We start from the raw sequence: 26,854 nt of genomic DNA on the forward strand, positions 1-26,854 counted from the left end.
TATATAAATATGTTTGTTTTCATGCTGTTTGCACCTACGTCTTCCCCATCTGAAAACAATGTATTTTTAGTGTACCTTGCTTTTCACAAATACTGACCTTAGGCTACAAAACTGCCGATCTGCAATAAATTTGAAATTTCACTTGGGTCCCTCTTGCGCTGATAGACCTCAGAATGTTTGAAGTAGAAAATTATTGATCCAGAGCTCTAGGTGGAAAGGACCTAGGAGGAAAGTTCACGAAGTCCTAGCACAAGGCAGAGCTGTACACTATGCCTGCATGTTATCGCTCCAAGCTCAGACTATGGTGCTGCCCTAAACTTCAGTTACACTTCGGTTTTGGACCTGTAGCTGCAGGTAACGGCCGTGTCTCACGGCTAGGGAGCTGTAACAGGGCTTTAGCCCCGCACGCTGCAGGGAGGAGCAGCAGCACCTCAGAGTTGCCCGCCCCACGCGGCGCGCCCCGCACCGCCCCCTCCCCTCAGCGCCCACAGGCGGGGCTCCGCTCAGGACAGCGCCCACAAAATGGCGGCGGCGGCGCTAGGGCCCGCCAGGCGCCCCCGCTCTCTCCGCCCCGCCCACGGCCAACCCCTAGCAGCTGTTCCCCGTTCTGATTGGAAGACAGCCTTGTCAATCTCTCTCGCCCACCAACCGTCACCGCGTCTCTCAGTGCCCCGCCCCCCCGCCGCTGCCGGGTTCCATTTTCTGGCCGGTTGGAGGCAGCGGCCGGTGCGGGGCAGGGGGGAGCGGGGCGGGCTCGTGGCGGCGGAGCCCCGGAGCCCCGTCCTCCTGCCGCCCCGATGGAGGCCAGCCTGACGTGCGCCGTGTGCCTGTCCCTCTTCGAGGAGCCGGTGACGCTGCCGCTCTGCTCGCACAACTTCTGCCGGGGCTGCGTGCTCGAGTGCCTGGCCTCGGCGCAGCACCAGCAGCGGGGGCCGGGCCAGGGCCAGGGCCAGGGCCAGGCGCGGCTCTCCCGGGGCGGGCCGGGGCCGGGTCTGGGGCCGGGTCCGGGCCCGGGCCCGGGCCCGGGCCCGGGCGGGGGCCGGGTGCCGTGCCCGCTGTGCAGGAAGCTCAGCCCCCTGCCCCGCGGCGGCGCGGCCGCGCTGCCCGTCAACACCACGCTGGCGGAGGTGGTGAAGCTCTACCGCTCCGGCGCGGCCGGGGAGCCCGGGGAGCAGGGCCAGGGCTCGGGGCCGGGGCCGGGGCCGGGGCAGGGCCCGCTGGCGCTGAGGGACACCTGCCAGAAGCACCCGGGCCGCCTGGTGCAGCTCTACTGCCGCATGTGCCGCCGCGCCGGCTGCGGGCAGTGCGTGTCCGAGGAGCACCAGGGCATCTTCCACTCCGTCAACCTGCTGGACACGGTGTTCCAGGAGGAGAAAGTAAGCGCTTGGCTCCGCGCGGGGCACCGCCGGCTCCCTCGCTTTGGTGCTTGGGACTCCTGTGTGCGTGCTGACAGGCTGTGCCGGAAAAAAACACGCTCATGCCGAGAGCTTGTGGCACGCCTGGGTCCGGTTTTACAGGCTTCTGCGAGATGCTAGCTCTGTTCAAAGAAAACAAAACTCACGCCCACAGATACTTCCTTCACAGGCTCTCTGAGCTGACCTGCCTATTTGGGGTAATAGGTAATAATGACACACACAGAAATAGATGGTTTAGGTAACCAATAATAAAAGTAAAAACCAAAATGCGCTTCTGTTTACGTGAAAACAACTGCCTGGCCTGTTCGTTTGTAGTGGCAGCAATAGTTGTGATTTTTGCCAAGGTACCCAGCATTATGGTAGGGTGAGCCATCATTGCTGTATGCGGGTTGGGTAACTGAGACAGAACCTCAGGACGGTGGTGAAGAGGGCTGTCGTGGCTTGGAAAATATACCCCGCGTTATATGAGTTAATTTGAAGCCACTGCTGTTTGTTTTTTGTTTTTTGGTTTTTTTTTTTTTTTGTCTTCAACTTAATTCTTTACTGGCCAGGGCTAGAACTGGAAAAGAATAGCTTACGTTTTCAAGAAAGGTAGGAAGTTAATGTTCCTTGTTGAGGCATTGCTTCATATAGAGGTAATGAACTAATTGGAAACAATGGTGTGGAAGATGGTGTAGAACATGTAGGACTTACTGTCCACTAACTAGAGACTTCAAGGTAGTAGTGCAGTAGATTTTTCTGTTTGCTGTTAATAATTACTTTCCCAGAAACACTTCTCAGTTTTAGGAAGCTTATGTTTTCAGGGAGACCATATCAGTGGAAAGGGATGGTTTGGTTGTTAGAAGCTGAAGAACAGCACTGACTGTCCATTAAGCTATGAGTTGTTTTTGGCACTGAGTTCCTTCCTGTTCCTCTTTCCAATCACTAATTGCCTGTCATTCAGGAAACAAGGGAAAAAGAGTCTTTGCACAATAGTTTTTGTGTAAAATTTAGTGATAATGTGGTGCGGTAAGGAAGGAAAAAACAGTGGTAATACTGGTTAAAACAAGAATAACTTTGTTATGGTTAGCTTTCTATTTGTTTATGAAAAACACTTTTTTTTTTTTTTTTGAGACATTTAAAAAGTGTATCATACACATGCTTATCAAGCAGGAACAAATGCAGCATTCAAACAAATTGTGATAGATATGTGTGTTGTGTTTTTTTTTTTTTTTTTAAAAAAAAAAAGGAAAAAAATCTGAGGAAAACTGTGTTTTAGCTATAAAGTAACCCTATAGCCATTGTAGTATTTGTATTGTGGATGAGCCTAAAGCCATTACTTTGAGAGAGATATATCAAAAGCAAGTTTGTCTGCTGTTCCAGGGAAGCGTTGAATGTTATCAAATGTTTTGAATGACTGCTTTTGTTGATATGTTGTACCCCATGATGTGGTTCTAGACAACCACTGAAATGTATTAACTTTATGGAGTTATTCTAAGCATTTCAATTGTATTTCAATTGTCTTACAGTTAACCTTCTTCAGTAGTCTGAAAAAAATGAGAATAATAAACGAGAAGCTGATGAATGAAGTCTCAAGTCATCCAAATGACACTGATGTGAGTTACACATGCTGACTTTTTAAAATCTATCTATATAGAGAGTTATAAAAAGCTTGATAACACCAACTTGGTTCTCTTCTCTTAATAGGTTAATTACAACAATAGAGTACGCTGGTACTTTGTATGGTGCAGACGTGTCCTGAACTTGGTTTAAAAAAATAAAAAAGTCTATGTAGACACTGCTGCTTGCATTGTCATCTGTTTTTGTATTCTCATGCTTCTAGATGGTGGTGAATAGTGAAGCAGACATAATTGCACTGGAATTTGGAGAAATTTTCAGAACTCTGGAAATGAAAAAGCAGCAATTGATAGAAGATCTTGAAAATCAAAGAAGTAAAAAAGAGAAGGAGTTTCAGATTTGGAAGAAGATGAAGGAAACTCACAAGAAAACCATTGAGAATTTTTTGAAGGACTGTGAAAAGCTTGTACATGAATGTGACCCTCAGCGTTTCCTAGAGGTAATGGCCCTTCTGTTACTGTTTGAGTTGTACAGTGAAGCTCTGATGTCATACAGAGCCTGATACTTCATTCAGTGTGATAATGAATGGATTGTGAAAAACAAATTCAACAAATGGAAAAATAAGACCTAAAATTACTTGTCACTTTACCCTCTTTTAAAACAGGGCTTTTCATTTTAGAGAAGCCTGACAATCTTTCTTTACGGCTTAGATATTTAATGAATTCAGTAGACACTGTTTTCTTCACATGATTAAAGCTGCTGAAATTAATATTGGCTGTTTAGCTGTTGATGTAACACTTACTGTTTTATGCTAATAGCTATGAAAGTCAGCTGCCTTGATGCTGGATAGAGAGTTATTTGTTAGTACTGCCACCAACCTTCTCTCATGTTTATATGTTTTTTTCATGTTTATTTTGAAGCGCTCTGTATATTAAGCACTTTAATTGCATCTGTAAATTTGAAGATAACAAAAAAAGCTTTTTGGTTAGAGGTTAGAGCCAGATCTGGTAAGCTGTCTGAGCTGCATGGTTGGGATACCTGAGGTAAAAGATGACTGTAGATTCTAAAACCTGCTGTAATCTTTGCACGGAGCTGTGCAGCCTATTGCAAGATACCTCAAGTACTTCTGATACAGTCCTGACATACACTATATATTGGCCAGTATATATGTTTCTATAAAAGATGCTGTAAGTCTTCCTCATAGTGTTTAAGGGAACTGGAGAGGAAAAATTGAGAGCAATGATAGAGGAGCACAAGATACAAGCTTACATCCTCACTTTTACCTAAGGTAGCAGAGACCTGTTCATCTAGTTTTAAACTAGCTGGTTGATTTACGTCCAGTGCTGTGCTGCAACTGAATGGAATTTTTAAGAAGTACTTTGTTTAATTAAGTTTCTGCTAACTACTAGTTAAGGAAAACCTAACTTTTGGATAGAAGCCACCCCTGCTTATGGAAGAAATATTCTGACTCCAGCAATTAGTAGGCTTTAAGCATAACACCTTTCTTACTGTCCTCTATAGCAGTACACAGCTGATTTCAGTAAGGTTGTTTTTGTTGTTGTTTTCAACAACATTACTCTAATGTCACCAAATGTTTATATGGAAGCAGCTAGTTTATAATCCAGTCAGTTTTTTCATTACACGTTCTCTGGGAACTGTCACTTGAGTCCAACTCGGTGGATTTCATATTGCTATGATATGACTGCTTTAAAACAAAAACATAAATTTCTTTAATCTTAGTGGGATAATATCTTAATAGCAGAGGTTCATCTCACCAGGCAGAAAATATTCTCTTACCTGAGTATTCACAAGTATCTGAAATGGATTAGATAATCACATAGGTCATGATTTGTTTTATTGGAATACTTCAATTTGGCTCAAATAATTTTTTCTTCGTTAACACACAGTTTAGAATAAATCTTGGGCCCAGACTTACCTTTGTCATGTATTTTGCTGGCTGCTCTTTTTTTTGTTATGGTTTTTGATTTTTCATAGGCCTATCTCCTGTGGTTCGGTGAAACTAAGACAGGGAGTTTAATCTCTGAAGTATTTTGGTAAAGTGGTGATCTTTTTTTTGAGAGAGTTGGAGGAAAGGTCTACAAATGTACTTCCAAATACATACATATCTTACGAATTCTTGTTTTATTTATAGGTGGCCTGTGGCTTGAATGCAAGGTATGTGTATTTCTTTTCATGCTTTAATAGTTCTCGTGTGTAATTTTAAGATTTAAAAACTAAGAAAATAGTTACTTTGTATATGGTCAATTATATCAACTTAAAGTAGTGTTTAGTAATAAGCTAAAATCCTTTCAGATTTTTGGATGCTCTGTGTTCCAGATTTTAGGAAGTGTGTCTATTTCAGTGAAGGATTAGCTGTGATTAGAGATAAACCAGTCTTTTGAATTGGCTCTCTGACAAAAACTGAGTATAGGAATTCAACATGTGGTAATTGTGTATTTTTTCAGTATCTTATTTAAACTCAGAGCACTGAAGCATATCTGGAACTTTCACAATTTTCCTGTATAGCTCTTTAAGAGTGTCTGTGGAGATGCTGCAGTGTCTTCATTTTGTGTTTGCAGTGCACATACCCTGAATATTTCTCTCTAAAGATTCTCAATTACGCTTACTGTTTATGTGATGACTTTTTAAGCAGAAGTTAAGCAGGAGTGTTGAACTGGAGTTCTTGAAAATATTTTGTGTCTCACACTAACATTAGCAATGTTCTCTGAAAAGTGAGTATAACTTAGGTTCAGGTGTAATATATTAATATGTTTGTAATCTTTTTGCTGAACAACTTTTTCCAGCTTTTTTTTTTTCTTTTCAGAAAAAGCAGCACTCCTTTTTCAGTTTTCATTGTGCATGAAACCTAATTCAAATTATTTGTCAAGTAGTAAGTTTTAAGAAAAGTCTAGGAAACTCAGCATTTTACTGAAGACTTAACTTTTTCTAATTTCTGTTTTACTATTTTTTTGTTTGCTTTTGCGTTAAGCAGCTGTAATTTTGTTGTTGGCTTGTAAGCCTTAAGAGAAAGGTGTTGAGGTGTTCATTGTTTCTTTTCTTTTTCAAGGATGAAGACTCAGCTTGACCTGATGAGTATAGCATCCAGCTATGAAAAACCGCCAGAGTATACTCAGAAGAAAATGGATATTAAACCTGTGGTTAATGAAATCTTGGCTTTGAAGCTAGTGCCAGTTAACGTAGACATAGCTAAAGGTAGGGAAAAAGGACTTAAGGGACAAGATTCAGGATGTTTGTCATTCTAGTAACCTGCAACTTGTGGTACTGATTGCTCATAAGCACTCAGTATAGCAAGAGTATCCAAAAGTTCAGAAAGCTTATGAGTAAACTAATGCAAGATAAATTCATCAAGGACTACATTTTGCAAATGTGCTTTTTCCAGAAAGTCCCTTGTCTATGGTTTTGGAAGCTGAGGGAAGTATTATTTTCCTTTTTGCAACCAGTATGGCCAATGTTAGAAACGCAAATTTCTAGGTTGTTGAACTAGAAGATTGAATGCTGTGATTAAATGCTTTTACACACACACACGCTTTTACCCCATGTATGTTTTAAATGAGGGCAGGTGTCTTCAGGCATTTAGAAAAGCTTGTAAGCAGGCCTCTTCCTTTATATCACGTAAGTTTAGCCAAATACTGTGTCCTACTTAGGACAATATTCTTTTGTTCTTAATTGGAGTCTATATTTAGATTCAAAGGAAATTTTCAGGAAGTAAACACAGGAATAAAATAATCATATGGATCATCGTAGCACAGGTTTCATGGCTTTTTGGTGGGATTTTTTTTTTTTTTTTTTTATTGTAATACAAGTCCACTAATAAGTGCCTGTAGTACCCTTCAGGAATGTGCCTGCAGCCTACATTTCATTTTCTGTTATTCCTTAAGTTTTGAGAATATTTATTTTAACAGCATAATGTTCATATTAAAGCAGTATTTTGTTGATTTAGAAAAACTGATTTTTTTTTTAAGTTGTAACCATTTTATCTTGAAAATGATTACGTTATTTCCCATACATAATATGCTCTCCAACGGTTTTCTTTTTTCTTGTCTTTCCAATAGACCTACCTTCTGGAGGAAATCAGAACTCAACAAAAAATACTATAAAGCAATGGCAGGACCAGAAGAATATGCCCAAAATGTTTATTGTAAGTTGTTGACTGTGTAGCTACAACTCTGCATTTTTTGTTGTTGCTGTTTTGTCCTATCAAAAAAAAAAAAAAAGGAATAAAATGTCTGCTGCAAAACATTTTTCAGCCAGTAGCAGGACAAGAGGAAGCACTGACAGACGGTGGCAGGATCTGTACTCGCTTAATGTCAATATCAGAAATGTCAGCGTTTCAGAATATGAGTCATGAGGTATGATTGAGTATCTGTTTTAAGTATGACTTAAGTTACTATTTGTTATGACACAACTTTCTACATATGCTTTTATACTGTCTTATTTAGGTGTTTTGGTATGTTTTGTTTTTTTCTAGTAGACAGGTACCTATTTCTGGAATGCAAATCTGACTATGCTAGTAAAGTTGCCATTTTTCTCACTTAAAAGCAGTTACGTGTGGTGGGTGGCTGAGTGAATATTGTTCTTTGCAGGAAGAATCTTGTTATGGTTAGTGAAGCATGGCTGGCAGTGAATCACATAATGTATGTTGTGAGAATGCTGATGGCAGATGGTTAAGTAGTTTAGGTCCTTGGAATATAGAAGTATTTCTGTTATTTTGGAGAATGTTACCTAGTCCCATTGCAAACACAACTTACAAGGTTAAGTATAACCAGTGAAATACTAAATTAGTTTTGAAAGGTTCTTTTTTGTAACAATTTGAGAATTTTTCAATGTCAAGGCTAGTGTATTTAGCTATTCCTTGTTTTGTCAGTCACTGTAAATACAGCTTTTCCCATTTGCTAGTACTGCAATGCATGCTTTGTCATCAGGACTCTATATGTGTCTCATTCAATTGTTTTTAAAGAATTTATTCTATAACTTGCTCTTTTGCCTTTTATCTAGCAGCAAAAGAAAAATACAACATAAATGCATATTATAGAATATACAATAAATTTGCTTTAATTGTAAGAGTTTTATAACCTCTGAATTCACAAATGCTCTATCTGGCTTAATAACTAGATTCTTTCCTATAATTGTAGGAGCTACGTTATAAATACTACATGGAACGTCAGAAACTTGCTGATGAGTTCAAGACAGAAACTTTACCTGCAAATAAGAAACATAAATTTGTGGCTGCTGAGGCTTTGAAGGATAAGTCCTCAGGAATTCCTTCTGTATTTTTACCTACCACAGCAAATAACACAAATAGAGTGAATATGGGAATCCTGCAAAAAGAAGGTGGTTTTGATGAGTTAAACTTTTTTGGAACCGGTAATCATAGGATCCCATACACCGCTACTAACTTTTCTGAAAAAAATGGTAACTTAAGCTTAGTTCATGAGAGAGGTTCTGAGGAAACAACCACTCCAGCCTTATCAGAAAACACTAAAGATTTATTAATGAGAGAAAAAATGCCAGTGCAGTCATCAGCAGTTACTGTTTCAAATGGAGTGGACACAAATTCTAGCATTTTGGGAGGCGTAAAACCAGCAGCCTCAGTAGCTGTTACTGTTTCAAATTCAGAATTTTTAGATGTTTCTGCAGAAAGACCTTCTTCACCGTTTGCTTTTGGTGCATGTAGCAACTCACTACCCAGAGTTACTAAAGATGCAGCTACATTTTCTTTTAAAAAGGAAGCCAGTAAATATGTTTTCCCTAAATTTTATCTAGGGAAATGTGATCGTGAAGCTAAAGCAGTTAACCAGGGTGGAAACAAATTCGGAAAACATAGTTCTGTAACTAAAACCACAGTTTCTGATGCTTCAAACAGTTGTAATGTAGAATTAGCAGAAAATGAGAAAACTTGTTTTTCATTTCCCTTTGGCAATTCAGAAAGAGATTGTTCTGCAGTATCAGGAGTCAGCAATTCATCCAAGATTTTACCATTATCCTCATTTTCTAACCAATCAGAGAAGCCAGCTGACCAAAATACATTATCTCACATGGTAGAAAATGCATTTTCTCCAAAGAAAACTGTAGAAAATGATACGCTGAAACCACCTGTCTCAGTGGAGCAAAAAGCTAATGCATCAGAATCCATCACAACAGCACCTTGCAGTACTTCAGAAACTGGCATTGCAGCTGGGGTGGATGATGTCTCAGAGTCTTCCCTTCTCCCCAGCACGTGTGTATTTTCCTTCAAAAATAACTGTTTTCAGTTGCCATCACCAGTGTTTTCATTTGGAAGTATTGTTAAAAATACAACTGATTCACTGACTTCCTCCTCCATTTTTTTGTCTAGCAATGGTACTGAAAAAAGTGAACAAGAGAAGATGAAACCTCTTGACAAAACACCTCTAAATCTAGTAAAGTCTGCATCTCCAGAGTGTGCAGAGACTGCATCTAGACACAGTCACCCAAAAGATGAAGGTTCTTTTCCAATGGGCTCATCTAAGAAAATAGAAAGTGCAGGAATACTTGCTGATAGTAATTCTTCTTGTAGTCCACTTTTATGTTCAGCTGTCCTTCCTGCTAAAGATGAGAATGCATCATCCGATCACCTGACCATTACTTCAACACAACGGGAAGTAAAGGTAAAAGATCAAGGAAGTATTGCTGAAAACAACTGCTCTGTTCCTGGGAGGGAAGATGAACTTAAGTCCAGAATGCTTCAGAATGCAGTTTGTTCTGCTCCAGGCATGTGCAATGATTCAATTTCAAGAGCTTCTGTACTTACAGTAAACGAGTCCGGAGGAATGCTGAGTGACAGTGATTCTGACACTGAAGCGCTAAGTCAAACGTCTGTGTCTAGTGATACCAGCAGTGTATCAGAATATTTTTCTGTTGCAGAAGACAAGATACCTACTAGAAGAAAATCAGAGGCATGAAGAGAGTGTGAAATGGAACACAGCTATGTTTAAGACAGAATTAAATAAACACTACAGCGCAGATACTTGTGATTTTACAACTTTGTCCTGTGTGAATCTTGCGATTTAATGTATCCGATAAAAACGTACTTGATTATCAGCAAGTACCATATACTAAAGTATTTTTTGTAGCACAATCCAAACTGAAAATGAAGTCTTTAACAAGACATTTTCAGTTAAATATGACCACACATCTTACATTATTAAGAATGAAGACCTTCCAGGAAGTGCTACTGGTGTATGTGTGGGTAGTAGGGGTTTAAGGTGTCCCAGAAGGCAGGCACAGTGAAGCCTCAGCAACACGAAGCAGAATGTTGCTGCTTTAGTACAACAGCACTTGCACTAGGGTTGTGTTAGTAAGGGAGTATCAACAAAATTGTTCTGGTAAGCATGGAAGATGAGCCATGGTGAAAATAAAGGACATTACTGAAAATCTTCTTTGAGCTCCCTTTGACTGTATTCTTTTTCTCTGCTGTATTTAATGGATATTTAAGTTACAACTCCTAGTTTAGTTTCTTTTACACACTGGAAATTGAAAATGACAGCAATGTTCTTGGTATACAGGGTGTAAGGGTATCGGCTACACTTGTGAAATGCTATATTTACAAAAAGTAACTCAGTTATAAAAGGAATGAGGTGCTTCTTACATACACAATTAAAAGTGAAATGAATGTCATTGAATATCACACAATGAATTGTGTGGTAACTAGAAAGACTACTCCACCGGGAAGCATGAACATGGTAAGGTCTAAGTAAGGTCACTTCTATACTAGTTGTGCAAGATGGGTGTCTATAGACTTAACATCTATATAGGCATGATTTGCCAGATAGTAAAGAACAAACGGAGTAAATTTTATTTTCCACACAGAGTTAAAACAGTATCTTCTACCACTATGTTCTATTTTAATCCTAACTTTATTTCACACATTTAAAAAAAGTTCAATCTGTTGATGTTAGCTTGGCAGCCCTACCTAACTACACGTGCTTTTTTTTTTTTTTTTTTTCACTGCATCTCTCAGCAACACATTGTACTTAGTAGTTTAATGCTGTTTACAGAGATCACAAGTCAAAAAAATTCATCTGTGATCAGCTGATGAGCACCAGAGCTAATTCAAAGCAAGGGAATTCTGCATTGACTTTAATGCATGTTTTACTTACTATCAATAGAAAATAACTTTCCCCACTTTCTTGATTGTCATAAAGTTGTGTTTGGCAATGAGGGATGCTGTCAAAGCCCAATTTTCCTGGGTTATCTAAGCGTTATGTTTGTGTATATTTAGACTAAAAGTAGACAAATGTGTGGTTAGACTGAAGAATTGTCAATGTATGAAAATACTACTATTTTACTTTTTCAGAAGAAAAAACAAGGAAATAGAAAACATTCTAGTCGGTGTTGCAAGGAATTTTGACAAGTACTACACTAAGGTGTAGCCTTTGGTCTTCCTAATTCAAGGCTACAACAGGTGAAAAATGAGGCAATTCTATGTATGGTTGCAAAATTTTATTAAGCAAACTTCATTTTTATACAAACCTCCTTTACACGTCAAGTTTTGTAGGCTAAAACTGCAGAATGAGTTAAGAGCTTTCATAAAAGTTCATGAAGGTGCTACATTATAAAACAGCAACCTTTCAAAAATATTTAGAACAATTAACTTTAATTGCTGAAGTAAGGCGTTGAAAGTTTCCAATGTTGTCCTATATGCAATTAGTCCCTGAGATTATCTTTGATTATATTTGCTAAGTATATTTGAGAACTGTCTTAACAGAAATCACTTCTTGGAAAAAAAAAAAAATCTAAAATAGAAAAATATACAATTATCTACTTTCACAGTCTATTAAAAACAATAAGTTTATCTTACAACAGCTAAAATATCAACATATCAAGATTTTGTATAGTAAACTTTGTATTACTAAAACTGGATATTACTGAGGTTTTATTTTGAAACATATTTGAGAACTCAGTCACTTCCTAATGTAAAAGGCAGTTAATCATAGGTGTGGTAAGAGTATTATGTACTGCTGGCTTTCAGGTCTGTGGGCTTGTTTGTTTTTGGTGGTGGTGTCTTGTTTTTCAGTTAACATACTATTATCCAGATTACCCAGAAGAACTAGACTGCAGCCAGTTTTTTATCGTAGTTTTCTCCTAGTTTTTGAAATGCCAGTAGAACGTTATCATTTGGATCATCACATAGTTCACTCAGTGATACTCTGTTAAAAAAAATAATAATAATAATTAAAAAAAAGCATTATTTCATTATATTTCTTAAATATATTGAATATTTAAAAAGCAGATGTTGATCATACCCTATAGACTTAATGACGAGTAAAAAATCCTTGAGCAGGTAGTAAGCTTCTCCTTCATTTAACCTAAAAAATAATAAATAAATAAATAATGTTATGGTACTGTTTAACTGTTAAAGCTTGCCATGTAGGCTATGTAAGGATTCAAAGAGCATATTCTATGGCCTCAAACTCTGATACGACTAGGGATTACTGTAGAATAACTAAAAGCTTAGAATGCAATTAATAATACTATGGAGATACATGTTTCTGTAATTATGTTAAACTTACATGACTCATGATTTGTATTTGGAAAAGAAATGTGTTAATACTGCTAACATGTTTCAGCTCTTTGAATAACTAAGCTAAACGGTAAGGCTGTGCTTCAGATGAAATTGCTGACTAAATGGAGTAGGAGACATAGGAAGGTAGTTTTCTACAGCTAGCTAAGATCCTGTACTTTGCAAAGACAATGGGTAATTAGTGGGCTGCAGCTTAATAAATCTCAATTCCAAATCATTAAGAATACCACTAATTTTTAAGACATAAAATTGTAGTCAGTATTGTATTACAAATAAGGAGCATATTTCCTTGTGTCTTGACAATGCAGCATTCATGCCAAACTTTGCTATTTCACTAAGAACTACTACCTGCTCTAGAAAACCTGCTTTGGCAGGGGAGTTGGACACGATGATCTCTTGAGGTCCCTTCTAACCCTTACAGTTCTGTGATTCTGTGAACAGTTCATGGAATGTATGTTCTAACTGTTTATACCAGATTCTTCTTTGAAGAGCTTACAAAAAAGCAGATATAAAATTGTCCCATCTACCTCGGGGAGCAGAAAGAGATGGTATTTTGTTATTCACATATAAAAGTGCTGAGGATGAAGGTAAAACAAAGATACTTGATAGAGTAGTGGGGAGAGTGAGCTTGTGACTGATCTTTTGGTAGCTGAGGTTGGGAATAAAACTCTTGTGAATGACTTGATTAAGGCCAAGCTAAAAGTTTTATAAAGAGAAGAGACAAAATTAATGGACAAGATAATGCAAAGAGATGCACCTGCCAAGTGAGATGTGTTGTCATTGTTACTTTTTTTTTTTTTTCCTGAGTTTATATTTTTGAAGCAGTAAGCAACAAGAAGTAGTTTGGTCAAACTTTGGCACAATCTCAAAATAATCTGTGACTAAAGTCAAGACTTCACATTTACAGTACTGTTTTGAAAATCCAGCTAATGCTTTATAGCCATTGCCACAGGACGTTAATGCAGTATATGTTTTGTACTCATTATGACATTCCATTTTAATCATATTTAACATATGGTTAATTCAGTCCCTACATTCTGGAGGGAGAAAGCTTTAAAGACAAAAAGATGTGCTCATGTACCATCATGTACCATATGGAAAACAACACTACTATTTAGCTTTACTGAAGCTGGTAGTCCGTACCAGTTATCAGTTGTCAAGGCAGTCAAGGAACCATGCTTATAAAAGTCCAGGGCATATGCATTGAGTGGCAGGCGTCGTCCTTGATTATCATACTTCTTCAAGTAAAGCAGAGGGCAGTTTTTGACATTAATTCCAAGGGAACGTAACACTGCCTAAACAGAAAAAGGAGAAAAAAAGTGCTAAGTAACTGTTGTGTTTTTGTTGCTGCATCTGTTGTGTTAAAACTTGCAGCTTCAGCCACACAGCTGACAAGTTCCATACTTCTAATACTGGGCCACTCAAAAACTCTGCACAAGTAGAGGTAGGCTGTAGACACGAGATAATTTGCTGAAGTGGCTTTTGCTGCTCTAGGATGCTCCTAATTACAATAAATAATAAAAATATAAAAATATAAAAAATAAAATAAATATAATTTAACTAGGCCACTTGTTTACTCATGAGTATTAGACAAAGACTTTGCCGTATGTACAGGTCATGTATTCACACCCTCCTGCTGATACTTTGAATGTATCAAGCTTATGCATAGCACATTTTAAGAGTGAAGCTGAATTTCAAATTCCCAGTTTCGATAACTTGATTTTTCTAATTTTGATCCTAATTATTCGTTATGTGGTAATGCCCTAATGCTACAAAACCCATGTAGAAGGTAACAGCAAAATGCAAGCTAATAGTAAACATACCAATTTGTATTACAGCTTACCTAATTCATGTTAGATAACAATCACTGAACTCCTAGTAAAGGTGGAAATTATCAATGCAATAATGCCTACCTTTAGTAGGATCCCTGAGACTACTGTGTGATTGACTTAAACAAAAAAAAAAAAAAAAAAAAAAAGTGAAGAAAAGCAATCTGTGAAGCTAAGTAGCTTCAAATTAATAATTCAAATAATTTTAGAGCAATTTACCTGAGAGCCAAAAGGAACCAGGCTCTTGCAAGAAAGCAAACTATTTGTGGATTTTTTTTCTACAGCTACCTATTCCATGTTTTGCACTGTGATAATTTGGTGCTAATCACTGTTCACTCTTTTTTGAGACTTTTCAATTTGTTTCTCCTAAAGAGAAACACTTGAGTATACTGCCTATATGTCAGACAGAGGCAAGAAGATTGTAGTAACTATTTTTATTAGACTGTAATAAATTTCTACCCCTCATTAAAAGTAACTTACTTTATTAACATTCTCTGCATGAAATAGATCATCGTCAACCATTCCAGATAAACACGCAAAGGGTGAGATAGCAGATATGCGTTTGGTGTTGTCCATCAAATAAGATGCTAGTTCAGAGCCATGCCATTTTTTATTTGTAAAATCTAGATGGGAAGATTGAAATACAACATAAGCTATAATACAGACACATGCTGCCTTCCCGCAATGAATTTTAGAAGAGATTTTCAGTGTGGTTAGACTATCGTCTAACCACACTGAAAATTAGCTGTGAAATACAGCTAATCTAAACTTAAATCCTTCATGACAGATTTCTTTCTTCTGTTAAGAGCTTCTAAGTGACTGATCATAATATGCAGGAAAAAGCTTACTAGTGGTGTGTGTAATGAAATCTAAACATCTTTGTGACTTAAACTGTTCTCCTCAACTCATCCATAGGCAAAATAGCTAACACCATACAGCTGTGCCAAAAACAATGGAATGTTAGTATCAGAAGACTTTATATCCTGCATTGAAGAACAGTTTTTTCAACTTGTATTCACAGGTCTTAATAGAGACCCATAATAGATTTAACTGCTATCTTCTGGATTACCAGCCAATATTTTCCATGAAGCATGGTGATCTAAAGAATATGTACTCAACTGAGGCCACATTCGGGCTTAACAAGAACTCTGCTTTATGCAACTCCGTACAAATTTGTGTTTACAACAGCATGGCATTTCAGATGACTTGTGGTCTGCCTATAATATCAATTGATAGCAGAAGATCTGGCTGGGTTTTTTGTTGTTTTGTTTTGATTTTTTTTGTGTTGTTTTGTTTTTGTTTGTTTTTAATGTAGTTCTAGGTGGTTTTGTTTGTTTGTTTTCCTAAGTAAAAACTTTTTCTTTCTTTCAAAGTTGTTAGCAATACTTTTAATCCTTACACTTCAACAATTTCTGTTTTGTGTAATGGTAAGTATGCTGTAGCTACACTCTGTGATTCATAGAAAACCACAGCAATTTTACATGTTTTTTCACAGCCTCACCCCAAAGTTGGTGCAAGTCCAAATGTCTTTACCACCATTTCTTTGATCTTGCATTACTTTTTCTGTGAATCTAATGCAATGTATTTGTTTCTTTCAAAACAGTTTTAAAAAATGAGGAGAATACAACCCAGCCTGAATCTTATGTCTTTCATATTAATAAGAAACTTTACCATTAAATTAGAGGAGGAAATTCAGTTTCTATGGTTCACATCCTGGATAAAATTAGCACTTGTAATACGAACATATATAAAGGAATTTGTCTCCTGAAAATGCAAGGCAGTCCATGTACTTATGCCTTCCTCTTGATTTGGAACACCATCATTCTGTGATTTACAGTTTTTAATTTCCTTTTTGTTCAGATAATGTATCAAGGTGTGGGGTCTCTCTATTGTTAAAAAAAGCAATCTTAAATCAAAAATGAAAAAGCAAGGTCTTGCTATAGTGTTGCTTACATGATACCATCATGCAGCACTTACTAGTGCTGTCTATTGGAGTACAAAGCACAAAAATGGAAAACTGTTATTTACCACCCAAGCTACATAGTACTCAATCTTCTATATAGTACTCTGTCTTGTTTTGGATTTACCTTGTTTATGTGGTAGCTTGTAAGATAACTGCTTTTTTTTTTTATTATTTTTTGCGCACTAAATAAATAACTGTACCAAGGTAGGAAAAAATGAGGAATAAATAGAGTTATCTGATATATTTTAAATGCTTCCTTACTGAAAAAATATGTTTGAAGTTGTGTTGTTTTTAGAGGATGTAGGCAATAGTGGTACATTGCATTGCTTTTACATCTTCTGTCCAGGAAGTAACTATACATAATAGTTACATATTTTTCTCCCAGTTAAAATTCATGTCACTTGGTAATTTTATACTAATGTCTTCTCATACTGCTCTGGTCGCTGGACAGCATCTATTGGCATAAGTAATTTAATTTATTTAACACATGGTACAATGTTCTTTAACTGTTAATTCAATCTTAGGGCTGTTCAGATACTGAAAATCTAACGTTTTTAAGACTGAAAGCAATTCACATATCACAGGCATCTACAAATGTCTTCATAATTATATTTAAAAAGACTTTTAATAAAAAAAAAATTTAAAACTTCAAATTCTTTAAATATAATTCCCCTTATTTTCACTATAAATTCATAAAAAATACCAACTAAAGTGATCCTTTTCCTGTACGCAACTTCTATATTATATACAACATTTGTAAAACAAAAGTAAAATAGAAACTGTATCTCTTTATTAACATATCTGAATTCACTTTTTCTCCTTTACCAAAAAAACACCTTTCCTAATATACTCAATGTCATAAATGACAACTATGCTACCCCTCCCCCCCCCGAACTTCCTACCTGTCTTTGACAGTGGAAGTCTGTATTCTTGTTCCATATCTGCCAGTTTGGCAGTTGTCAGAAGAAAATGAGCAAAATTTTCCTCAACTTTGGTGTTGTACTCATTTACAGCATCTGCAAAGTCTTCTGGCAGATCTTCTAGGAAGACCTGAAATAACATGCCGTTTATTGTTTAATTTGGGTAATTTCTCCAGAAGTGTAAGTTCTACAGGGGTGCATACATAAGGTACACAGACAGGGCAGTAGTTGACAGAGGACTACAGCTCCAAATTTAACCCAATTTGTCAGACTGTTTGACTGAATTCTGATTCATGGATCTTAAAGACATACAAACATCAATTTCATGCAGAAAAGACATGGAGAAAGTATAAAATTCCTAGAGTTGCAGAGTACTCAGCTTTATTATTTAATGATTAGTTAACTAAAAGGGAACTTTTGGAGTGTTGCCTTTCCCAGCTCTCGTTTTGCATATCTCAGTGTTGAAAAGGTTCCCTGCCAACATGACAGACCCTGGTATTTTGCTGCCATTAGCCACAGCAGTCCAGTAATCCCTCTTATGTGACTGGCCACTTTTCAGAAATTAGTGATATTTTTTCTTCAAATGCTTCCTGGAAACTGGACAAAAAAAGCATCTTCAGATGGAAAAAAGAAATTCCTTTGTTCTTCACAGCTGTGTCTAACAAAGCTTTAAGTGTTTGCATGAAAGAGACAATAGGAATATGTTACAAGCGGTTCACTTTCTGCTCATACCCATGGTGGGTTAACTTAGTGCATAGCTAATATTAATGCTCATCTTAGCAATACTATCCTGCTGTTGGAATATGATAGCCCTAAGCCTACGGTGCCATGCACTGCAGAGCATGTTGGTGTCCTTACGAATCTTTGGTACCTGGCAGAAAAAGCTACAGCTCCTTAGAAAAAGACAAAATTATATTAGAGTGAGGAGAATAAAGTAAATTCCCATATGGCAAAAAATATAGTTGGGTTGTATTGTATAAAGAGACAGTGTGTTGTCCATAACTTTAGATTTTGAAATATGACAGTAACACAACATCTTTAAATAATTCTTGAATAATTCAGTACTTTTCATTTAACATGACACACAATTGCTACTTCTATGGTTGTATCAAGGCACCTTTGCCCTAATCCAGAAAGTATGGCTAGCTGTTCACCCACCAGACATCCACAGTGAAAACACACTAGCCAACAAATTGAAACATGTTCATTGAGGCGGTACACAACATAAGCTACAATAAAGACCAATCATTTATCTACCTTGGATTGGTAAAATTTGTGTCTCAATGTCATTGAGCGGGCCGGAAGATACTTCTGCCCAAACAGATTTGCTAGAATAAGCACTAGCTTTTCCAGGACATCATCTGAAAAGTCATTTGAGCCTGTCAAAACAGTAGGCACATGGGTTAAATATGAAAATTTACCAAAAGCATTTTGCTTAAAATAACTTCCAGCTGCTATTGTCAGGAGAGATTATAACAACACTATCCAACATAGTTTTGCATTTGTTTATGTACTTCAGTTTATCTGCACAAAATGGATTTTACTCATGTAATATGACAGTAGTAGTAGTACTTTTGTTAACTTGTTGATATTCAGAGTAGTCATCCATCTTATTTACTACATGGCATTCAAGTCTTGCTCTGGAGTCATAATTATTAGTTTTTCCAGATCAAATGGACTTTTCGATTTACAGCATTCTTTTTATCTCATAACTTTTCATAAACAGTACATTTAGGTTCATGGTATTAGTATTGCCATGTGCGTGTTGGTTTTCTCAGACAAAACACAAGCACTTGAAGAGTGTGTATAGGCACAGACCAACGAGATGGGGATGAAGGCTAGCAGAGAATTTTAGAACCATTGGGGTTACAGAGGCTGCCACAGACTTAGGATGCATGGCATATTATTTACCTTTAATTGGCTGGCACAATTTGTGGAATAAACCTTTCACAAGAAAACTCACTAAGACAAAATTTGAAGGTTCATGATAGTGTAAGTGAGTCACAAGTCCAGCAAATCCTATGGGGTTACCTTCTTGATCCAAGTAGCCCTATTTAATTGAAAAGCAAAATAAGCTTAGTTGTGAAAGATGAACTTGCATTTGACAAAAATATAAAATAGTGGCAACTCAAAGGAATAGTCCTTCAACCCAATGCATAGGTACCTACTCAGTTCCCCGTGAAAGCCAAAACTTTGTCAATACTGAAAAAAGAAGTCACCAACTATTTGAGAATTTCCATGGGAAATCTTCATCTCCTGGTGCAAAGCATAATTACTGACTTCATAGTTTTAGTGCCCATTTAGACTATGTTGCAAATCACAATGCATACAGTTACCAAAGAAAGATTTGATACAACTTTCATTCAAAACCAGAAAATCCAAATGTTCAATGGGATAAAAGCACACAAACTCAGCGAATAAAACCCTATCAAAGGCTATAAATTCCATGACATCCATGACACCTGTCCTGGCAGAGAACACTCTGCATCACACCCTGGAAGAAAGTAGGGAGTACCAAGATAACCGTCACTCTCTATAGTTGCTTTTTTTAATGCTCTTCCTTAAGAAAGATATTAGAGACAGCACATAAGGTACATCAGCCTGTTTTGACCAGTTCTTAAACTAACTGTAACTTTTTGGAATTATCACTAATCTCACCCTTAAACTGTCTTGAAGATGGGATTTCTCTTCAATGGGATTGTTCAGGTTTCACACATAGGAGACACTCATCAGAGGCAGGGCAGAACCACTGGGCTCCTAACTGGAAGCAATGCTGGGAAAACTAGACTCAGATGATTCACAAATGTAATCACATTATTTATGCCTCTTCCTGTCTGTAGGCCTGGCCTATAAACTAAAAAGGATGTTACGCACCAAAAAAAAAAAATAAAAAATCCAAAATGGTATCCGTTAAATTGGAATTATTACAATGGAGAGATACACAATAAATTTTCAATTTTCCCTAGGAGCTATTTCCTAAATTTTTGTTAGAGGTATAATTTCCTCCCAGCATTTTGGAAATTATGTTATTCGTAGTATATTTTAAACCTCTAACATTTCACATCCATGTATATTTCAAATATCTGTATAAGCAATATAAATGCACAACTCTTATTCTCCTGATCAATGTGCGATCATATAAACCATACCATGAGACTTTCCCAATTTATCGCATAAGCAGCTCAGAATTAACCCTGGACTTAAAGCACCTTAATTTAATCTGTTTTGTTGTTTCCAGCAGAAATAGCCTATTTCTATGTAATACAAAATACATGGTTCTTAAATGAAAGAGCACTAACCCAAACAGGAGTTTTTAACATGTTTTCAGAATCTGCGCATAAGCAAACCTGTATTTACAGACAAACATTCCGAATGAGTTAAAAACATACCTCTTTGATTAGAAACTGCAAGGAAAACATAAAATAAATTTTTAATATTTCAGCATGTCTTTCATTTTTGAAAGTCATCAGTGAGTGCTTCAACACTGACAATGCCTGACGAAACAAACAAACAAACAAAAAAAAAGATTAGAAATGCAAGGGAACGTCTGTATTGGAACAAGCAAACAAATTCAAAATTCAGCTTTTATGCTTTATTTGATCAATCACTTCTCAGGCTAAAAATGTCAGGTTGGAGGTACTGTTGGATTTGTGTTATTTATTTATTTAAATTGAATGCCTAATTCTTGGAAGTGCTTGTGAAAATGGACATTCTCTGTCTGTCAAGTATATGTTAATTTTCTAAACTTATGCTGAGGTTTGTAAAGATGATTACATGAAATTCATATACAGATCTATAGGAAAAGGATTTAAATATAAGTTTGCATCATTAAATTAAAACCATTAAATTTGCATAATTAAACTAACCATTAAATGATTCCTTACACTTTAATACCATTTTAAATATTTAACACAGTTTACCAATTTACTTTATTATCTTAAAAAGTTGACCGCATTTATGTCTGAATTCCTTGAGTCCTTAAAAATGTCTATATGCTGGAATGGATCTAGAGAAACAGATCAGCTGGATGTAAGTTTCTGAACAATTACAAGAGGAGATCCCTGAGAAGTTTGTAATCATAATCATGGACTGTTTACTTAAGTCACTATATTAAGTGGCAAGAATAACAATTTTTGATTCCAGAGATGATGGATTTCATGCTGATGGATTGTGTGCTGATTTCAACAAGCGAGTAATATGTGGCATTTTCACTTTGTTTCAGTTGAGATAGGAATTCATAGCTCCCTCTTCCCTACAGAAAGATATGTTCACATCTTTTTCTCAAATAAAGCTGAAATTTTAAATAAATTTAAGTTTTAAGATTTTGTGATTCTCCAAGTTAATGCAAAAATTGTATACAAGAGTCAGAGTAAAAATACCTTCCTGATAGTAGCATTCTGTTGGATAATAATATTTATTGCAAAGAATAAATGCATGAAAATGGACAGGGCAATACATTAGAGAAGATGTTACAGGTACTAGATACTGTATGGGAGCATATGAGATTTCATTTGGAGACAGATTGCTTAGTATTGAAATGCATAACTCATGTTAAGGAGATATTGTTCAATTAAACCAAGTAAGAATTAATTAAATTATACTACAAAAAAAATATTAAACCTTTGCACTGGCATCTGCTTTGTCATCAGCCTTCGCAGCCAGCAGCATGAGTCTCAATATTAAGGTAATAGTCAGAGGGAACTGGCCTTTCAGTTGAGGTACGTTTGATTTGATAAGTCTTTCAATTTTGGGCAGTGGTATATCATAGAAGAACACATTTCCAATCATATCATGTCCCCGTCTTCCAGCACGTCCTGACATCTAAGAATAAAATCTTCGTGTTATTATTTAAATAACAACATTATTAAAATTTTTGATAAAATACACTTAAGTTGTATATACTGCTACCATCTACACAATCTTAATAAGGTATTTATACAACATTATTCAAGTAATGTGCGCAAAAATGTGCTGTATTTAGCTGATATAGCTGGTTTGAAGTTTTTTGTTTGTTTGTTTTCCTTTTACCTTATTTTCATGAACTTGTGTATTTGTTACAGGACCTAAACATTGGAAAGGATACTTACGGTCTCACACATCTGTTTAACATTTGTATTTCTTCAAGGTAATTTATACCTTATTTAAAACCTATATATCAGCTTCATTTTCAAGTTACATTTAGCTTTGAATTATTTCTAGGGCAGAGGGAGCTTCAGCATGAATGCAGAGGAGAGAATATGAGTAAGAGCACAGGGAAGTTACCTAAAGGTACATGTCCTCGCTTGGATCATCCCTTCTTCATCAGGTCCATTGTGCCAGACCTGTACTGGTACTTTCCCCTTGTACCAGACAATGTGACAAAGCTGCAATCATATCATTTATGTACAGTAGAAGGGAGATGCACATAGGTCTGTTTGCTGCACAAATCCACTTGCTCTCTGACTTTAAGAGCTACCTGTCAGGTGATGCTATTAGCAACATCTGGCTGACACGGTCCTGAGCCAGAGGCAAACTTGCAGTACTTTATTAAAATACAGGTTTGAAAAGAAGCAGAAAAGCAGGAAACAGGCTAATGAAGAGTAACGTTTCTCAGCCTACCCAGTAAATTGTCACATGACTTGAGGCGTTCTGTGTTACTGCGTTTGCACACAGTACTGCGTGGCATTCCACAACAGAATTAACTCAAAGGTCCTAATTAATCTAGTCAGCAATCTTTCTTCTCTTTGCTACATCCCCACTGAATTTTCTTACAGCATATTTTTCACATGTGCAAAAAATATCTAGAAGAACTTCTCTCTAATGACTCTCATAACTGAAAACCAAGTCTATGCCACTAACTCAGTGAGCAATTGCAATACTTTCAATGCTGAAACAGGTCTTTTGGCTATGCACATTGTTCATGTGTTGTCAGTTCTGAAACATTAGTAAAATCACACTAGCTAAAATTATTATTGTCACCAGAGTAAACAGATAAAACTCTGAACATATCCAGAAGTATATGTAAAAGACTTTTTTTTCTGAATTTTTGTGATACCAGCTACTTTCTACTTGTAATAGAAACTGCAACTGTTCTATTTCCATACCTGTCTGTAGCTCAGTGCATCCAAAAAGACAGAATCATCAGCAAAGACAACAGATTTACACGGCATGTTGATTCCTAGAGCAAGTGTTGAAGTAGCTGTGACGACCTATAAAGTATCGAACATGGATATTTGTATGAGAAATGGTAATACCAGATTTAAAAAAAAACAAATCCATCTTGTATCAACAGAAATTTTACTATTATTTTTCATATAACTAAAGTTTAATCTGATTAATTTAACAGAGCTATGAAAATACATTAATTTCACTGTTTAAATGTAGATTAAGTGTAAATTATATACACATATAAACAGTTATAAGCTTTAATATCTTGGAAGTTTATACCTCATTTTATGAAGAACAAATAGAAATAACATTCCACCAAAAGAGTACAAAGTATCATGGTTCTATATAGTTTAATTCACTAAAACACTTCTAGTTGTTTTAGGTCAACATCTTTTAACTGTTCAGATGCTAATCTGAAGGACAGTAACTCTTAGTTAGAAATTAAGTTCTACAGCTATCAATTCACTTAGTTCATTTTATTAATTTGGAAACTGTTATGTCAACATTTCAAGAATGAACTTGATAAAGTCAATCCAATATATTCTACCACTGATGAAAGGTACACTAGACATTTTTAATTACATGTATAGAGAAAATAAAAGAAAAAAAAAGAAGAACTGATCCTGATTTATCAACCTTGATATATCCCAGTCTGAAAAGCATCTCCACTGCTTGTCTCTGCTTTACGGACATAGATCCATGATGATATCCAATGCCCCTCCGTGCCAGCATTTGCTGAAGATAACCCTTTCTTTCAAACCTAAGTCGATAAAAAATCTTCCTCAAAGTCTACAAATAAAAAGAATAAGTACAAATACAAATAAAATACAAATAAGTACAAATACAAATAAAAGTATTAACCACAACCAGGTATTGCCAATGAAAACAGAATAAAAGTTCCAAGTGCTACAAAGAAACATACCTGTTTAAGATCTTCAGTAAACTTGAAGCTCAAAGTATATAACTAGGTGTAAACCATCAGTAGCTTCATTATGTCCAGAAATTCAGGCACTTCGGTATATTTTTATACACTATCACTTTTTTTCACTATTGCAACAAATGCCATTACACAGTCCCAATCTTCAAACCATGCAGCTAGTTGCAACCAGACACGGCAAATCTTCATGTCCTTAATTTTTCAACTCAACATATGGCTTTATGACCACGTACACCATGCCACTACCTCTGAACAAATTCCAAAGTAACTATGCAAAGATTATATTGTTTTGCTCTTGTTTGTCATCCCCCCTTGGTATCATTTCACATAGTTATGAGCTTCCCTTTCCCAAATTCAGAAATAGCACTAAATTAAGCTTCTTCAGTGTTTTCTGAACTTCACCCTGTACCTAAATGCCATCTGTTCCAAAAATCCAAATATTTCTTCACTGTTTTTACCCATGTGCACCTGTGGGAAAGCAATACTCTTTTGATGCTGGCTGACAGAAGTCTAAAAATGCCATTGGGATCCCAGGTTCCCATGATAGGAATCATGAGAATTTTCACATTTGCTCCCAATATGCAACATTTACCTCTCCTTCTAGAGATGTAACAATAAGCACAAAGCATTACCAAGACACTTCAAAAAAAATTCTCTTAATTAAAAAGTATGTATCACAATTAGATTTTTATTTTTTTTTAATTTAAACAAAAGTCATGGAGAGACAGCTTTGTGAACCAGAGTCATTTCTCAGGAACTTTAGATCAAGGCCCATTCACCCACTATTGATGGAAACTACATCATATAAATCTCCTTCATAAATTATTCCTTAATTATTTTGTATACAAATATTGGTGACATTATATTTTTGTATATACTTAATATTGGTTGTATACATTAATATTGGTGATAGACACCTGCAGACTTTCAGTGCTTTTCTGAGCTTTTCCTTCCTTAGCGTGCGTAAACATGCTTAAGAACATGGACGATTTTGCTTTGTGGAGACTAGAACTTTTAGGGCCTAAAATAATTTATTTGTTATTTTCATATGATATAAACAGTTCAGAAAGGTCTAGATAGACCTTTCACACAGAGAGGTGATATATAGCCTATGTTAATGATTCAGAAAATATGAGTCTGAAACCTGAATCGACAAGTAACAGAAGTGCACTGCTACTATTTCATGGAAATTAATTAGTTGACATGTATATCCCACAAGAACAAGTCTGTATCTTTTTATTTGTCAGAATGAAAGTTCTCTGTACATCTTAAAAACAAGGTTATTTAAGACTGAGATCTGGAATCGAATTCAGAATGCTTCACTAAGTCAGTGAATACAAACGCATTGCATATTGATGTCTTATGAAATTTTGCACAAATTCAAGCATTTTAGACATACAAAACCAAAAACATGTTGGAAGTACTACTGAGTTACTTACATCTTCATCTACTGCTTTAGGATCAGCATAAGTACACGCAGAAGGTATCACACTAAGCTTTTTAAGTCTTTTCTCTAGCTCTTTTTTCATAGTGCAAAGCTGTATTATGCTTTCCGCTTTACTGGTTTTCAACTTTTTGGTATCACTGTATAAAATATACAATAAAAAATATTAGTTCTGTAATTAGCATATATTTCTCTATTTCAATATATTCTTTGGGTTCTAAAAGTTGCAGATGCATTCCCTTTTAAATTGTAGGCTCAAACGTGTAGATAGATCTGTTGATGTGTATATAGATCTGTTGAAACAGATTTACTCATAATGCTAACAGCTTAATTTTATCTTGGCTTGCATGCAAAATAAATAATTCTGGATGAAGTACAATTGAGTAATTGTGGTGACAAGGAAAACTGAAGGAAGATGAGGGCAGCAACCATTAATACCACTGTTCAGCAAATTAGTAAGCTAACAGTATTGCACAGCAGAAAAAAATCAAAAGAGAAGAGAAAAAAACAAAAGAGAAATGTGATCCACTTACTACCAATAATGACATTGACTTTAAGGATTTAGTGAAGGATTTGAAGAAAAGGAAGAGAAAATATTTAGAAGCAGATTTTCATGCTATTTCAATGTACACATGTGTGTACAAATTGTTACTGGATTTTCAAATTCTCACTTAGTACCATTAAAGTCAGCCAAGTTCATTCCTTCACGATATTATGCTTGAGGAATGCAATGCAATTTGCCACAATTAGGAGGGCAAAACAATGGTGCTTTGTGTTCCTGACAAACCTAGGAACTATATCCATATTTAATTCCTAAATGCCTTTAAAAATCTACACCCTATGATCACAAAAATCAAGAAAGTTCAAGGCTAAGGGGGAAACAAATACCTCAATATCACCTCATTACTGGATTATTCCAAGCTGACCAATCTCACATACTCAAATTTCTCTCTGATCCTCATTCTGTAGTGCTAGCACTTTACACAGTGTCAGCCATGCTGGTATCTCTCTGCTGCCTAACTATGCACTAGGTATTGCTGATTGCTACCCACCATGCAGCTGCTCCTACTCTGTGGGTTG

At 36.4% G+C, this 26,854-nt stretch overlaps 2 protein-coding genes across 8 annotated transcripts in view; one reads left to right on the forward strand and one right to left on the reverse strand.

Moving 5' to 3' along the window:
- Positions 1 to 693: 693 nt before the first annotated feature.
- Positions 694 to 10,390, forward strand: LOC311436294 (uncharacterized protein). Of its 2 annotated transcripts, XM_084518332.1 has the most exons (9): positions 694 to 1,376; positions 2,924 to 3,010; positions 3,238 to 3,471; positions 5,125 to 5,147; positions 6,040 to 6,185; positions 7,046 to 7,131; positions 7,241 to 7,342; positions 8,126 to 9,210; positions 9,328 to 10,390. In XM_084518332.1, the coding sequence occupies exons 1-9, from the start codon at positions 798 to 800 to the stop codon at positions 9,911 to 9,913; spliced, it is 2,928 nt and encodes a 975-aa protein (XP_084374458.1). In that variant the 5' UTR covers positions 694 to 797; the 3' UTR covers positions 9,914 to 10,390. The 2 variants fall into 2 exon arrangements, with proteins under 2 accessions (XP_084374458.1, XP_084374457.1); XM_084518331.1 differs by having other exon boundaries at positions 8,126 to 10,390.
- Positions 9,910 to 26,854, reverse strand: part of DDX60 (DExD/H-box helicase 60) — a 50,026-nt gene continuing 33,081 nt past the window's right edge. For 4 of the 6 annotated variants that reach the window (XM_084518319.1, XM_084518321.1, XM_084518320.1 and 1 more), the window contains exons 27-38: positions 25,770 to 25,914; positions 24,030 to 24,182; positions 23,330 to 23,434; positions 21,867 to 22,067; positions 20,636 to 20,740; positions 19,158 to 19,296; positions 18,504 to 18,625; positions 17,229 to 17,376; positions 14,844 to 14,986; positions 13,678 to 13,829; positions 12,257 to 12,319; positions 9,910 to 12,160 (exon numbers count right to left, since the gene is read on the reverse strand). In XM_084518319.1, the coding sequence (XP_084374445.1) occupies positions 12,061 to 12,160; positions 12,257 to 12,319; positions 13,678 to 13,829; positions 14,844 to 14,986; positions 17,229 to 17,376; positions 18,504 to 18,625; positions 19,158 to 19,296; positions 20,636 to 20,740; positions 21,867 to 22,067; positions 23,330 to 23,434; positions 24,030 to 24,182; positions 25,770 to 25,914 (1,576 nt within the window). In that variant the 3' untranslated portion in view covers positions 9,910 to 12,060. Of the gene's footprint in view, positions 12,161 to 12,256; positions 12,320 to 13,677; positions 13,830 to 14,843; positions 14,987 to 17,228; positions 17,377 to 18,503; positions 18,626 to 19,157; positions 19,297 to 19,904; positions 20,101 to 20,635; positions 20,741 to 21,866; positions 22,068 to 23,329; positions 23,435 to 24,029; positions 24,183 to 25,769; positions 25,915 to 26,854 lie in introns of those variants that run through there. The other 2 variants (XR_014692728.1, XR_014692729.1) reach the window with 2 other exon arrangements.

This window comes from Aythya ferina (genome assembly GCF_964211825.1).
Source record: "Aythya ferina genome assembly, chromosome: 4".
Lineage (NCBI taxonomy): Eukaryota > Metazoa > Chordata > Aves > Anseriformes > Anatidae > Aythya > Aythya ferina.